Source organism: Mastacembelus armatus, chromosome 16 (assembly GCF_900324485.2).
Source record: "Mastacembelus armatus chromosome 16, fMasArm1.2, whole genome shotgun sequence".
NCBI lineage: Eukaryota > Metazoa > Chordata > Actinopteri > Synbranchiformes > Mastacembelidae > Mastacembelus > Mastacembelus armatus.
The window spans coordinates 5,542,544-5,556,087 of record NC_046648.1 but is presented as its reverse complement, the minus strand read 5'-3'; the positions used below and the strand labels follow the sequence as shown (position 1 = coordinate 5,556,087).

Here is a 13,544-nt window from a genome sequence, read left to right as displayed (position 1 = left end):
TGTTACACTGTACTACTAACAGTAGCTTAATATTGGCAGTGGTGTGTTCAGCTTTATAATCAAGTAACACTAAAATAGTTTTTCTGAAATGTCATTTATTATTATCTTATTAATAAATTATCCTCCTGATTAGTTACTTTGTGGAAAACTGTCATATGAGTTGTATTCATTCAGTATATTTCAGCAGTGACAACAGCAACATGAGGTTACAATATAAAAATAGGTAAAACATTCCCACCAGTAAAAGCTGAGTCAGTACAAAATCCAGTAGATTTAATCCAACAATCTAGTGAACCATGATATTACAGTTCATTGGTTAATTTGAGTGTGCTTTGATTTTGTGTTTGCCCTAAAACCTTTTACAAACTTGGAAGTAGGTTAAATATTTGATTTGTCAATTAAAAGTTTTGAAATCATTAAAATATTATTGTTTTGGTTTTTTTTTTTTTCAGATTCATAGATGAAAAATAGTTTGACACTAGAGGTTTCTGGAACTTGGCTCAAAGGTGCTGAAATACAGTGGTTGGTTCTTCTGTTGCCCGGTCATGTCAACAACTTTCCAAAAATCCTTGTTCCCACTTCTCAGCTTCTCAACTTCCCAGAGCCAGATGTCATTTATCGCTCTTTGTATTTTTTCTTTGGGAACCTTTAAACCTAAGTTTGAACTCTTTAGCTCCTCAGAGGATGTGTCCAGCACTGGGTATTACATGGATGCAAACCTCATTTTAATGGCACGTGTGTAGGCTAGGCAATGATTATCATCTTTGTGTGTGAGCACTAAGTGCTTCCTGTGTCTTGATGTTAGAGTAATCCTATAGAGTGACGACATGTAAGCACCGCATTGGGAACAATGACATGGTTCCTTTTAATTTTAGCTTATTTTCTGTCTTCTTTCTATTAATGCTTTTGGTGGGTCTTGTGAAGTTGAACCTGTTTACAAGCTCAGACCGTGTTTCTCTAAATCTGGAAATAAACTCCATATTTCAGACAGCTACTGATCATGGTAGAGTGAAACTTACAGAAATAGTATGTGTCAAGCACGCTGCTGATTGGACTAATTTTGGAGCTTTTAAAGTTAGCGTGATTGGCACATTGGAAAACAATAACAGATGGCTTGGGTCCCGGACACAGTGTTTCTCAGGCAGAAAATAAAACTGGGAGGACAAGTGTTATATTTGAAGTCTAATGTCTTACCTCCATTTCACTCCCTGAGACCTTAAGTAAGTTTAGCCAGTGCTGTTTACCAAATGAATGCCATGTTTATCTGTATAGTAAAGATACTTGAGGACAAGCACATACACACACAGGTTTTGTTTCAGTTTTGTTCCTGCCAAAGGGAGAACGAGGGTGTGTCTACTCCAGTCACGGGAGTCTGTCCCTGTCTCTCTCTTCTTCCTGCTGTCTCGTCCTCATGTCTTCAGTTGTCACGTTATTGTTTCACATGGCTGTGTTTCTGACATTGTTCTTTTGTCTGTATTATATGCACACTGACACAAAGATGTATTGTAATTTTACTATAGACATCATATTTTGTAATATCGATCAGTGTATTTGCAGATGGAACTGAAAGCTGGGACACCAGGACCTAGTCTGTACATACTGTCCACAGGCAAACACCCTGCTGTGGTGACTTTTAACAAGGCCCTGACTCCTTGCTAGTTGCCATCCATCCTAAGGAAGGGGTTAAAGTTAGTTTGTACTGATTTGCTCACATTTAAATAAAATCCCATCCACTGCGGGGGGATCTACATTACTGGATTACATTAATTAAACATCTGGAGGAAGCTTTAGATGGTAGACTGTCAACATGAAAGCTAGACTGAAGCATTACATCCACGTCCACATCTAAAGGCAAACTATTTCTGAAACTTTAGCTCCTGTTCAATAAAAGTTTCCTTCACTGCCTAAAATCTCCTAATCAGAAGCTGATTAGACTGTTTGACATGTTGTACTAACTTGACATTCAGTAATGTTCATCTCAGTCAGATGACATTTGTGCTTTTTGGAAGAAATGCGTTTATGGAGTAAATCTATCTGTATTAGACAAACTGACATATATGTAGTGAACAACTTTGTCACTTGGTGTGAGCAGAACCATCTGCAGCTCCACTTGACAAAGACAAAGGAACTGATGATGGACATGAGGAGGACTAGGGCTTGGCAAGCTCTGTTTCTATCTTCAGGATCAGTATGGACATTGTGGAGGAGTACAAGTACTCAGGGGCGTACTTGGACAATAAACTGGACTGGGCCGAAAACACAGATGCCTTTTAGAGGAAGGGCCAGCAGGTTGTATTGTCCTAAACTGCTTTGGTAGCAAACCAAACATATAATTTTTACACATTAATTAGACACAAAGCAAAATGATCTCTCTTTAGTTCTGTTCTGTCTTGGCATCACAATCTTTGGCTGGACAAAAGTAACACTGTGTATTTAGGGCTTAACAATTATTTTTATGTATAAAAACTGCTGGTTTAAGACAGTTCTCAAAGTGCTAAAGCTGTGTGATAATTAGTATTAGTTAATATGTGGTCTTCCATGTGGTCGTTAGGCCACAACAGTCACTTTCCACCAACAACAAATTCATCTCTAGCTTATTAATTGTTGCCTGGTTAGTTGCTGCTTGCAGTATTTAGCTAATACCACATTTATTCGAAGACTGTAATACTGAAAAAGAAACACCACACTGTTTTGCTTGTAACATCCCCTTAAAGTGTGTGGTGTCTGTGGAATAATAAAGATGTGGATGGCAAATTCAGTTTTGTCAATTTCATAAATTAGGAGCATTAACACATAAAAACACACCTCAAACCAATGTGATGCAGAGCAGCTGTCTGTGTGTGCCCACCCTTGTTAATGGCCCTTGTTAACAGCCCTAATTATGAGCACACTCCAATCTAATGAGCCATAATAGCGCCTCCTGATAATCAACCTGATAGGTGGCCCCTTTGGACTCTTTACCCTTTGATTGGCTGGCTGGACAGTAGTGTGGAGACACTGATAGGCTTAGGGGGGGAGGTGGGAGGAGCAAACTGGCTGTTGGCCAATAGTAGTGATAGGACCCTTAGGAACAAAATGTGACTGGCAGTGGGAACTAACACCACAGAGATGAAAGGGCAATGATGTAAACTGTGTGTGTGTGTGTGTGTGTGTGTGTGTGCGCACTTGTAAGGCTTTGCCAACTTTTTAGTTTTAGTCCATCAGAATGAAGACATTGAAATGAGAAATTGAGGACATTTTGGTTGGTCCTCACTTTCTCACACACCTAGGAGATGCATTGCCAATGAGTATCCCCACAAACAGAGAAGTGCTAATGCGTCTGTGTGTGTGTGTGTGTGTGTGTGTGTGTGTATATAAAAGTTTGATTTTGTCTTCTTGTTTCTTTGAGTACTTGTAAAGCAATAATAACTGTGTCAAAGAGCCCAGAAAAACAGACGTTGATGGTAAAACTGAAAATAGGGAAAAGTGAGGATGGGCAGCACTGTGGAACAGGTAGTAAGTGGATATGGAGGTTAGACAGAAAGATAATTCTGAAATATTGATTAAACCATGTAAAAGTAAAAATTAATCATTAACAGGGTAATGATTTCATAGAATATACTTTGATTATATTACAGTTGATTACATAACTCATTAAAGAGTACTTTGTTAAGAATCATTAGGAAGATAAATGATTTCATAGAATCTACTATGATTTTTATGGTATTTCATTACATGACATATAATGATCAAATGTGATTATATATATGAGTCAGTTTTACAGAAAAGGAATCAATGTATTAAATGAATATTAATGTGCACTGATGCACTGATCACGGCGTATGACTTAGTATAGGCCGATAGCAAAAGAACAGAAATAACTGATTTATCATTGTGTTGTTGATTTTTATTGATTTTTAAACACATTTATTGATTTAAACTGATTTATTTTTGTTGTTAGCTTTTGCATCTGCTAAATAAAGTACATCTGCAGTTAAAGTAAAAGCTTCCTTGCTTTAATTGTAATTTTATAAGGGTTTCTTTAAAGTGTCCGTAGCCTCTTCTCGATGATGTAAAAGGAATAAATTGTGTGACTAAGTCAGGTTCACTAGATGAAGGCTCTAGTCGGTTTAGTCTAGACCCTGTAATTAATATCTCCTGAGCAGTAAAAGTATATTTACAGCTTAAATATTTTCCAGCAACTGTAACACCTGTTACTATAAGAAGGAAGCTACTGTTAACTGGTGTGACTTTATTAGTATCTGTAATTCAGGCCTATGCAGGTGCTAGTGATGGGGCAGCAGGAGAGCTATTGGGATGAATGTAGTGAGTAGCTGGATGAATTTCTTTGTCTCAGCCTACAGTAGAAACGTGTCTGTGCAACCTCAGGCAGGCTAGTAGTTTCCACTTTAATGGTGAGGGCTGATCTGGACTCCTGTACTGGAGTGTCAGGGTAACAACTGAAATACAGTAAAAAGTTAGATACATGGGAGTCTTTTTTCATTACACTGCATCTTAACTAAAACCAATATTTTTATTTTTTTGTTTTAATCTGTAATTAAGTTTAACTTAACTTTAAATAAAACATTTAAAGTCTTTTCTGATTTGACTTTGAGTTAACTATACAAAAACTTGAACCTTTGAACTAGATGATTAAATGTACTAGATTTAGCTGGCAGTCAACACTATCAAATTCTCTTTGTTTTGCAGTCACTGAGAATGAATTGTTTTCCAAAGTTAAGAATGTCTTTTCCTTACATCATTGAGGTTTGTTGATGTCTGCGTCCTACAGGATGCACATTTTCAGCAAATGTGAATGGTGGCAGTGTGGTGAATATGGCAAAGCGTATGTGCAGTGTGGTGCATGTGCTTGAGAAGAATGTGACCCTTTTTAAATGAGAGAGGAAAAAACGATGGAATGATAGAAATATCTTTCTTCATCTCTCCTTCCCCTGGGGGGGGGCTGCCTCCCCTCCTTTCATCCGGTAGCCTGGAGGGAACGACAAGAAACAGGGTGGAGAGAAAGGAAGAGAGAGATGGACGAAGGAGGAGAGATGCAATAATAATAATAATAACAAAAAGAGATAAAAGAAATAGAGAGTATGCAGGGACACTTGGGGGTTAACAAGGAAAGAAATTAGAAAAGAATGAGAGAGGGGCGGACGTCATTCAGTCATCACCTCCCTTTTCTCTTCATGAATGACCGACAGTGGGGTTGAAGGGGGATGAGAACATTGGACTTTCTCTCTCTCTTTCCTCCACCCTTGTCACATTTCCTCTCATCTCCTCTTGTGTCCCTATAAAATCTGGCACAGAGCGTCTCCTTGTCATTGTTAAAGGAGTAGAACTGGCATCAACATTATCTGACATATGATGCTGTCAGTGTCATACTGACTTATAGATAGTTGTAGATACTTGAGGTTTTGCTGCTGCATGACAGATTTTTTATTTCTTCCAATTTTACTAGATAAGCTTTTGAGCATTTTGTTCACTTGTTTAGACTCAGAAACTACAACAGTGAAACGTACAAATAGCAGAGTTTTGATTTGAAGGGATTGGTAACCTTCTGCCAGGTGAATATGATGAACCAATCAGCTGTCTTCAAATTGGCTGTGCTGCTGCTGCTGCTGGTGTACAGCACAGGTAAGATCTGTTGAAATTATTGAGTTTTAGTAGCAGAGAATATTCTGTAATGGCATGTTTTGATATACACTGCACAGAGAGTCTTAAAGTATAAGCAGGAAATAACTGAGGAAATAACCAATATCTGACTGTTTTTGTTCCAAATGCAAAGTGTCAAGTTTTTATAAACAGGGAAACACAGTTATACAGTTGGATTCTGCTTGTTTAAACAAAGAAAAAAAAACTCTCCTATAACAGTTGACTATGTTTACCATGCGGAAAAACAGATGAATGTGTGTTTTTACTGTTTTCACAAAGAAATCAAAAAGTCACAAGAATGTCAAATCCATTTGTTGTGTAAACTATCATCTTAAACCTCCCCAGCAAGCATCAGGTGGGAGGAAAGGGTTTATCTGAGGAAAAAAAGTGTGTGCATGTGGGCAAACAATAAAGACCACATGGAGAAACAGATACAAAAGACAAATGCATCTCTTATCCTCTAGATGCAAAGCTGGACATCATTTTGAGTAAACAAGATGTGATGGTGGGAGAAGAGATCTTACTGCTGTGTAAAGGTGAGTGACACTCGTGTCATTTGATAACCGACCAAACTTGAGTTTGTGTATCAAACTGTACAACTTCTTCACGTGTTAAAAGAAGTCTCCACATTCATTTTAACACCCTCTCTTCCATCTTTCCTTCTCTCTCTCTCTTATAGCTAGTGGAGAGGGAGAGATAACATGGCTGAAAAATGGTGAAGACATTGATGAAGAAATGGTGTTTAAGGTGGATGAGACCTCCTCTAAACTGGTCATTAAGAATGCTAAGTTGGAGGATGCGGGCAAGTATACCTGTCGGTGTATCTTCGACAGCGGACACGAAGATGATGCTCAACAGGTGCTGTTTGTTTATGGTACGTAACAACTGGCCACACATACACACTGAACTTAGTGAGCTGCTGCAGCAGATCCTTTGTTGAGGTAGAAATCTTAATAGTTGTTAATGTTGAGCATACAAGGACTCAGTTTTTCTAACTTCCTTCCCATTTGTCAGAGGGTCCATCGTTTGAAAACACCAAAACCTATCATGAGTTTCTGGAGGGCACAGATGCAGTGGTGCTATGCCAGGCAAATGGCAAGCCTGGGGTGGATGTTCTCTGGCTTAAAGACAAGCAAGCGATCTCTTCTAGTGGTAAGAACAACACCCAGGATGTAGGGTTAATTTCACCCACAGCGAAGCACCAAATGCATAATTTACACGCAAGAAAAGTAGATAAACACCTCTATGTTCAGTATAATTGGAATAGTAAAAATGTGAGTGGGATAGTACATGCTGCATGTTTTTAAAAGCTGTTCAAATCAACTTTATTACATAAATAAAAAGTCAAATTATTATGTCAAATCTTAAATAGGTCTCTTGTAATGACAAACCTACAAATACCTGTTGCCTGACACTGCAGTTCTCCTGCTACAGAGACTTTTAGTTTTTTTTTTTTTTCAAATTGTTTTCTGGCCTGCAACTTTATTGTTTTGGTTGACTATCACAGGACTGAGTATCACTGAGCAATGAGCTTCATAGAAAATTATATCTTTTTTTCTCCTGGTGTCTTTGCATTGCTCTTTGTTTTGCTGTCTCTTAATTTGCCTGTTGCTATCTTTCACTTCAGAGGGACAGCGTGTGCATCAGCGGTCTGATAACACACTCCGTATCGAAAAAGTGAAAAGAGAGGATGCTGGGACATACATATGTCAGGCCCAGATCCGAGGAAGGACCATCTATAAGAGCCTCTCCGTCTCTGTTGTTGTCAATGGTGAGTAGATGTCATGATAAATACTGATGATGAGAACCAGTATTTTCTTTCTGTTGTTTCTTTTGGTTCTCAGATACTAATAGCCCTGATAATGTCCTTATTAATTCAAGGAAAACATTCTGTAACCATAGAAGAAACAAAGAGATTTGGCTAACATACACTCCCTTCCTGCAGCGTCTCCGAAAGTGCATCTGAAAGAGGAGGTGAAAAAAGTGATGGCTGGACCAGAAGCCAACATTTCTCTGCTGTGTTTGGTGGACGGGCTACCAAAACCCAATATCACCTGGACCATGTAAGATCAGATTTTATGCATTATATTGAAAACATACAAGTATAATAAAGACACCGTAGCTGATCTGAACCTGTTCTCTCCATATTTCTTTCACATGATGGCAAATAAACGTAAGTTTATTTTTCAGGTAGCTTTCAGTTTTGATTGTAATTTCTTCCTTTCAAGTTCACTAAGATTTTTAAATATATATTTAATTATCAGACAGTCAGCAGCAAAACTGTGTCATTTTGAGGTGATATTTAGACTAGTGCCACTGACTCTTTATGTTACTAATGTAGCGTAAACATCTTATCTATATGCCACTGGGTAGCAAAGTGCATGTGTGTGCGAAGCTGATGCAAAGTTATTTGCTTATCAGCTGTGTTAATGTCCTGTGGCATCAGTTGTATCCTGTCCAATTTTTTCTCTGTCTCCCTCTTCTGGTCTCTGTCTTTCTCCTCTCCTGTCTCATTTTGTTGTATCTGCAAATGCATCTCTCTCTCTCTCTCTCTCTCTCTCTCTCTCTCTCTCCCTCCCTCTCTCATATTATGAACACATATTAAGCAGTTACTATTACATGAACTCAGTGTTTATTTTGCTTTTTTTTTCCTGCTCCCCAGGCCGGTGGCTTTTGACCCTTCACGTCATCAGTTCAACTCAGATCGCAGCCAGCTGACCATAAGGTCTGTTGCCAGGCCAGATTATGGGGAGTATGTCTGCACTGCCACAAACAAGATAGCTGAGGCCAGTGCTACCACCATGCTTCATGTCTTTGGTTAGTTCACTTCACTAGACTGATCCTTGGAAACATGTTATTGAACATTTTTTTTGAATCTTGATTAGGTGGCGACTGTGGTGATGATGAAGGTATTTCATTTCAGAGGCTCCGGAGGTGTTTGTGTCAACAGAGCAGCAGAGAGTACCAGTGGGTCAGCGTGTATCTGTGTCCTGTAACGTCTCTGGCCATCCTTATCCTGAGCTACACTGGCTCAACAAGCACAATGGACGCACACTGGTAAAAAGGCTTAAAGGCATATACACACATACACACAACTACACAAACTCACCATCACTGTAAATTCCAAATTATGCAACTCTTTTCACACATTTGTATTTAATACCACGGCATGCACCAGGTTCCTGTGACTATGAATGATAAATTGTGTTGATCTAAACAAATTGAATGTTTCCATTTACAGCAGAAATTGTTATGTGATTAACAAACAGCAACAATGTTGCTTGGTGTATGTGCCCAGACTTATAGATATAAGCTTTATGTATCGTATTTCAAATATGTGGTTTTCCTTTTTTCTTTTGTGCTTTGTCAGGATTCTACATCTGGTCGTGTTCGTGTGGTTGATGGTGTGCTGGTGATAGATGAGGTGGTGCCCTCTGATGGTGGACTGTATTCCTGCATGGCCGTCAGTCAATCTGGAAATGCATCAAGAGATGTCGCAATACAAAGTGAGCATTTATGCCTAGCTTTTATTTTAGGATAGTTAGTTAAGGAAAAGTAGGTGAAAATACATAACATCATCTATGAGACACATACTTTACTTATACATGCTCCTCTGACACTTGTTCTTTGGCCACTGTGAAACTTTTGGTTTTTCTTTCTCAATCCTCCTGCCTCCTGATCCACAGCCCAGCCAAGTTCACCCCACTACATGTCGGTTTTGCCTGGACCAACCTCAGTCCTGTTCTCCCTCAAAACCCCACCCATCAGTGGAGGAACCCCAATCACAAGTTACGTCCTGCAGTGGAGACAGAGTGAAGCAGAACAGTGGAAGGAGGTCACAGTGCCAGCGTCAGGTAAGATCTGTATATACTGCTTTTCACAGATTGTGTATCAGAGCTAGTGATAAATCAGTCAGTTCATAATTTATAAACTTATTATACATAAACAATAACACTTTATACTATACAGTGACTGAAGCCATATCTTTTTGTGTGTGTGTGTGTGTGTGTGTGTGCCTTAGATCGCCTAGTTATCTCATCCCTCAAGCCATACACACAGTACACAGTTCGTTTGGCTGCTCTTAATATAGTGGGACTGGGAAAGTTCTCCGAATCAAGCATCGTTCGCACCCAGGGAATCCGTAAGTGCTACACACACTAACGACACACATCAAATGCACACTGTATATCATGCCATATGTTTTGTGCAAAGGCAGTGCATATTTTAGCGTGTTTATACATTTGTATGAATGTATAAATCTCAGTATGTATATATGCAGAGCAAGTAACACCTTCCCTCCTCATCTTCCATCACTAATTGTTTTTGTTCATTTTTCATGCAACTGTCATAACATTGTCATCACATTATCATCTGCTGCCTGATTCCCATTCTTGCTGCTGATGACATCATGTAATCCGCTATCATCTGTCCTCAGGAGGTAAAGAGCTCACAGCGACCTATTTAACCAAGAAATACAAAACTGACATTCTTATCATTCTTTAAATAGCAATATATATATATATATACATATAGATGTTATGTTATGTAGATTAGGTGTTTATTATTCATAAATATTAAATGTCAGTGCGTCAGTCGTCATCAGTTGGTCATCACTTCTCTCTGCAGGTGAACCTGACAGTCCTTTTTTGTCATCTGATGAAATGAAAATTGAGGGCAACTCCTTCTCTGTCCCGCTTAAGCAGATTGATGATGGTGGAACTCCTGTGCTGCATTTCAACATACGATACAGACAGGTGAGACACACAGCAAAGTGTCTCTGTCTGTGCCTTTCTCAGTCTGTTGCCTCCCCGCTTTCATACATCTTCTCCTCTGCCCTCTTTAACCAGGATAAGCAAGAGACTGAGTGGAAGGAGATGCAGCTGCCATCTCGTGCTGACTCTGTCGTCCTCAAGAACTTGGCCTTTGGCTCAGACTATCAACTGGAAGTCACAGCCATCAATGCTAATGGTTCCTCTATGCCCAGCAAGTTCAACTTCACCATCGCAGAACAGCCTTGTATGTGGTCTGCTACTTCCTCCATTATAAATTTATTCAGAAAATGTGGCTCAGCTGGTAGTGCTTATAGAAATGACATAGATCTACTTACAAGACCATGTTTATTAAATGTTAAAGAAAATATATTGCTTAATTCCAGTTAAGTCATTTAGACTTTTTTCTGTTTTCGCCCAGACAAAGGGAGCAGCATGACTAAAGGCAGCGTGGTTGGCATTGTCATGGTGATTTTCTTGGTGGTTTTTCTGGTGGTAGACGCCACCTGCTGCTACAGAAATCGCTGTGGCCTGCTCATGTCCATCGCTGTGAAAATTTTTGGACCAAAGGTTCCAGGCCTGAAAATGCTCGAAGAAATAGATGGAACCAGTAACGGGTAAGTAGGGAAAAATAAAGGACGTGTCTTCGTGCAAAGGTTTTTGTCTGCCAGGAAACTGTCATCATAAGTGAATCATCTGTGTGTGTGTGTTGGCTACAGAGGAGTGAAGCTGAAGGGTATGACCACTCCAAGAGGCAGCATACCACAAACAGGGCCTCCAACAGTCAACAAGGAGGGGCAGCTTACAGAGGTCACCTGCGACAAAGCCCCGCTCACTAAGCATGAGTATGATCATTGACTGAAAAAAAACCTTTATTGTTCTGAGAAGTAGATGACTGTCTTATTGCATTTGGTTAATTTACACAGTCAAAGAATATCAGGCCAATAGCACAGAAAATATTTTTAATGTTTGACCAGAGTTTTAATACAACTTAATGTTATAATCCTGATATCTCACTGATAAATTGTTTCTTTCCCACAGAAAAATACAACCAGATAGAGACCTGCACGTTGTCAGTGCATGAAGCCAGAAACCCATGTGATGAGAAACATAATCCGAGTGATAATCTACTGCATAGACAAGAAAAGATGTCAATCACAGAGTCATAACCACGGACTCATAACAGGCAGTGATCTGTACACTGAAGATACAGCTGCCATGGGAAAGTTGAGACAAACTGACACACTGTAGGAAACAGACTTGATTGACTGACTTGATTTTTAAGCTGGTATATTTCAGACCTCAGTGCTATTGGGAGGAGAGGAAAACAATATGTTTAGGCTTTCGGGGCAACACCATCCTCTCCTCAGGCTGAAACCCTCCAGTTGACATGAAGACTGGCTGAGACTGCAGGGAAGAGATTTTGAAGGATCTCTGTAGTTCTGTTTGCTCGGATTTTCAGTTCAAGTTCAATTTAAACGACAAATTTTCTTTACAGGGTAATTTTGATGGTTGTGTTTTACAGGGTAAAGTTGTTACTATTTAACCTTCAAAAGGCACAACAAATGTTTACCTGCTGAATTTCAAATGTTGTCCACAGACAGCTCAATTTTTTTTTTTTTTACTTTTTCTTTGATTTTACCACAACTATGTTGTGTAACTCTTTTCTCAGCAACCAACAATATTTGTTTGTGTCAGCAATTTTATTTCAAATTTATTCTTATTAACTTTTTATTAACAAGGCATTTGGCTGCTCTTCTGTTGGTTATACAAAGCTGAACAATATGTTTTATTAAGTTAAAAAAAATATATCCTGATCAGTATTAGCCTGTAAACCATTTAAAGGTCATTTCAGCTTGAACTAAACCTCACTAACTTTAATATAATTATTATGCACTGATAGTTATTGTTTTTAAATCAAACATGAGAGGTATTCCTTATGAGGGGCTTTGAATTTGAAGCTGTATTTGACTTTCTTCACTGTTTAGCACTTTTTCACTTTTTTGTGAAAACCTTTTTTAATGACAACTAACACTGCCCACTTAAGGGACCTGGAATTAAAATAAACTTTTATTATAAAAACCTTTTTTTTTAAGTACCGGTAATAATAGGCAATTTTGTAAAACCGTAGATACACCAAGCAATAGTAAATTATTTTGTATTTATAGTCATATTATTGTTTCCAGTAATCCCAATTCCAGTTTCCAGATGTTGAAGTGGAACATTTTTTCAAATCAACTATTTAATTCTGTTGCAGCTTTTTGTGCATAGAAGATACTTAGAAAGAAAGATAAAGGGTTTGCATATTTGCATTTTTACCTGATCATATGTTATGAAGTAATGGTGTGATGGTGATAAAGGAGGAGAGGAGAGGACCCAAGTGCAGAACACACGTTTTATTAAGCCTGGATCGACCAGGCTCAGGCAAAATACACTTGATATCTCCGCCACTCGGTGGGCAGGCAGGCAAAACACACTCCTCAAACATATGTGAACCAACGTAATGCTCCAACAAAGAACAAAGAAAAATGGGAGATATAAATACTCTCAGAGCAAAGGACTAATGACAAACAGGTGACACTGATCAAACTAATGAACACAAAGTTACCCAAGATCAACACAGGAGAAAACAGGAAATTAACCAAAATAAAAGTCCAAAACCAGAACTGAAAAATCCACATCATGACATCACATTAGAGCATATAATATAAACATGAAGTGTTTTTGTATTGTTGTAATATGATACTGAACATTGTATATAGCTGTACATACACTTGTTACATTGTTTGATTTGTGTTGGATAAAACCTGAACTTTAAAACTGTGTTATGTCGTTTGTGCTCAACATATGAATGTTCTGTTTCTTTGTTTTGGGCTTTTTTGTTTTTCCATCACATACAGTAAAATAATGAACAAAAACAAAACATTTAAGTCTTTAATACATATTAGTACATCAGAATAACCCATAGTGTATACTCAGAAAACAATCAAGATAAAAAATATTCATTAAAAAAGAGTGAACCCTCTGGAAACTAAATATTATGGAAAGAAATTTTCTTCCACCAGATTAAATATTCTGCTGAGATTGTCCACAAACAGTTCTGTAGATAAGTTCCCAAACTTTTTAACCCCACAA

At 38.4% G+C, this 13,544-nt stretch overlaps 1 protein-coding gene across 1 annotated transcript; it reads left to right on the top strand.

The window, feature by feature from the left end:
- The first annotated feature begins 5,325 nt into the window (after positions 1-5,325).
- ncam3 (neural cell adhesion molecule 3) lies at positions 5,326-13,229 on the top strand. The gene is made up of 16 exons (XM_026293008.1): positions 5,326-5,622; positions 6,105-6,176; positions 6,320-6,514; positions 6,655-6,792; positions 7,268-7,411; positions 7,586-7,703; positions 8,303-8,457; positions 8,564-8,697; positions 9,011-9,146; positions 9,327-9,494; positions 9,662-9,781; positions 10,267-10,394; positions 10,488-10,656; positions 10,831-11,026; positions 11,129-11,254; positions 11,451-13,229. Exons 1-16 carry the CDS (start codon positions 5,559-5,561, stop codon positions 11,491-11,493), a joined length of 2,106 nt encoding a protein of 701 aa, XP_026148793.1. The 5' UTR covers positions 5,326-5,558; the 3' UTR covers positions 11,494-13,229.
- Positions 13,230-13,544: the final 315 nt, after the last annotated feature.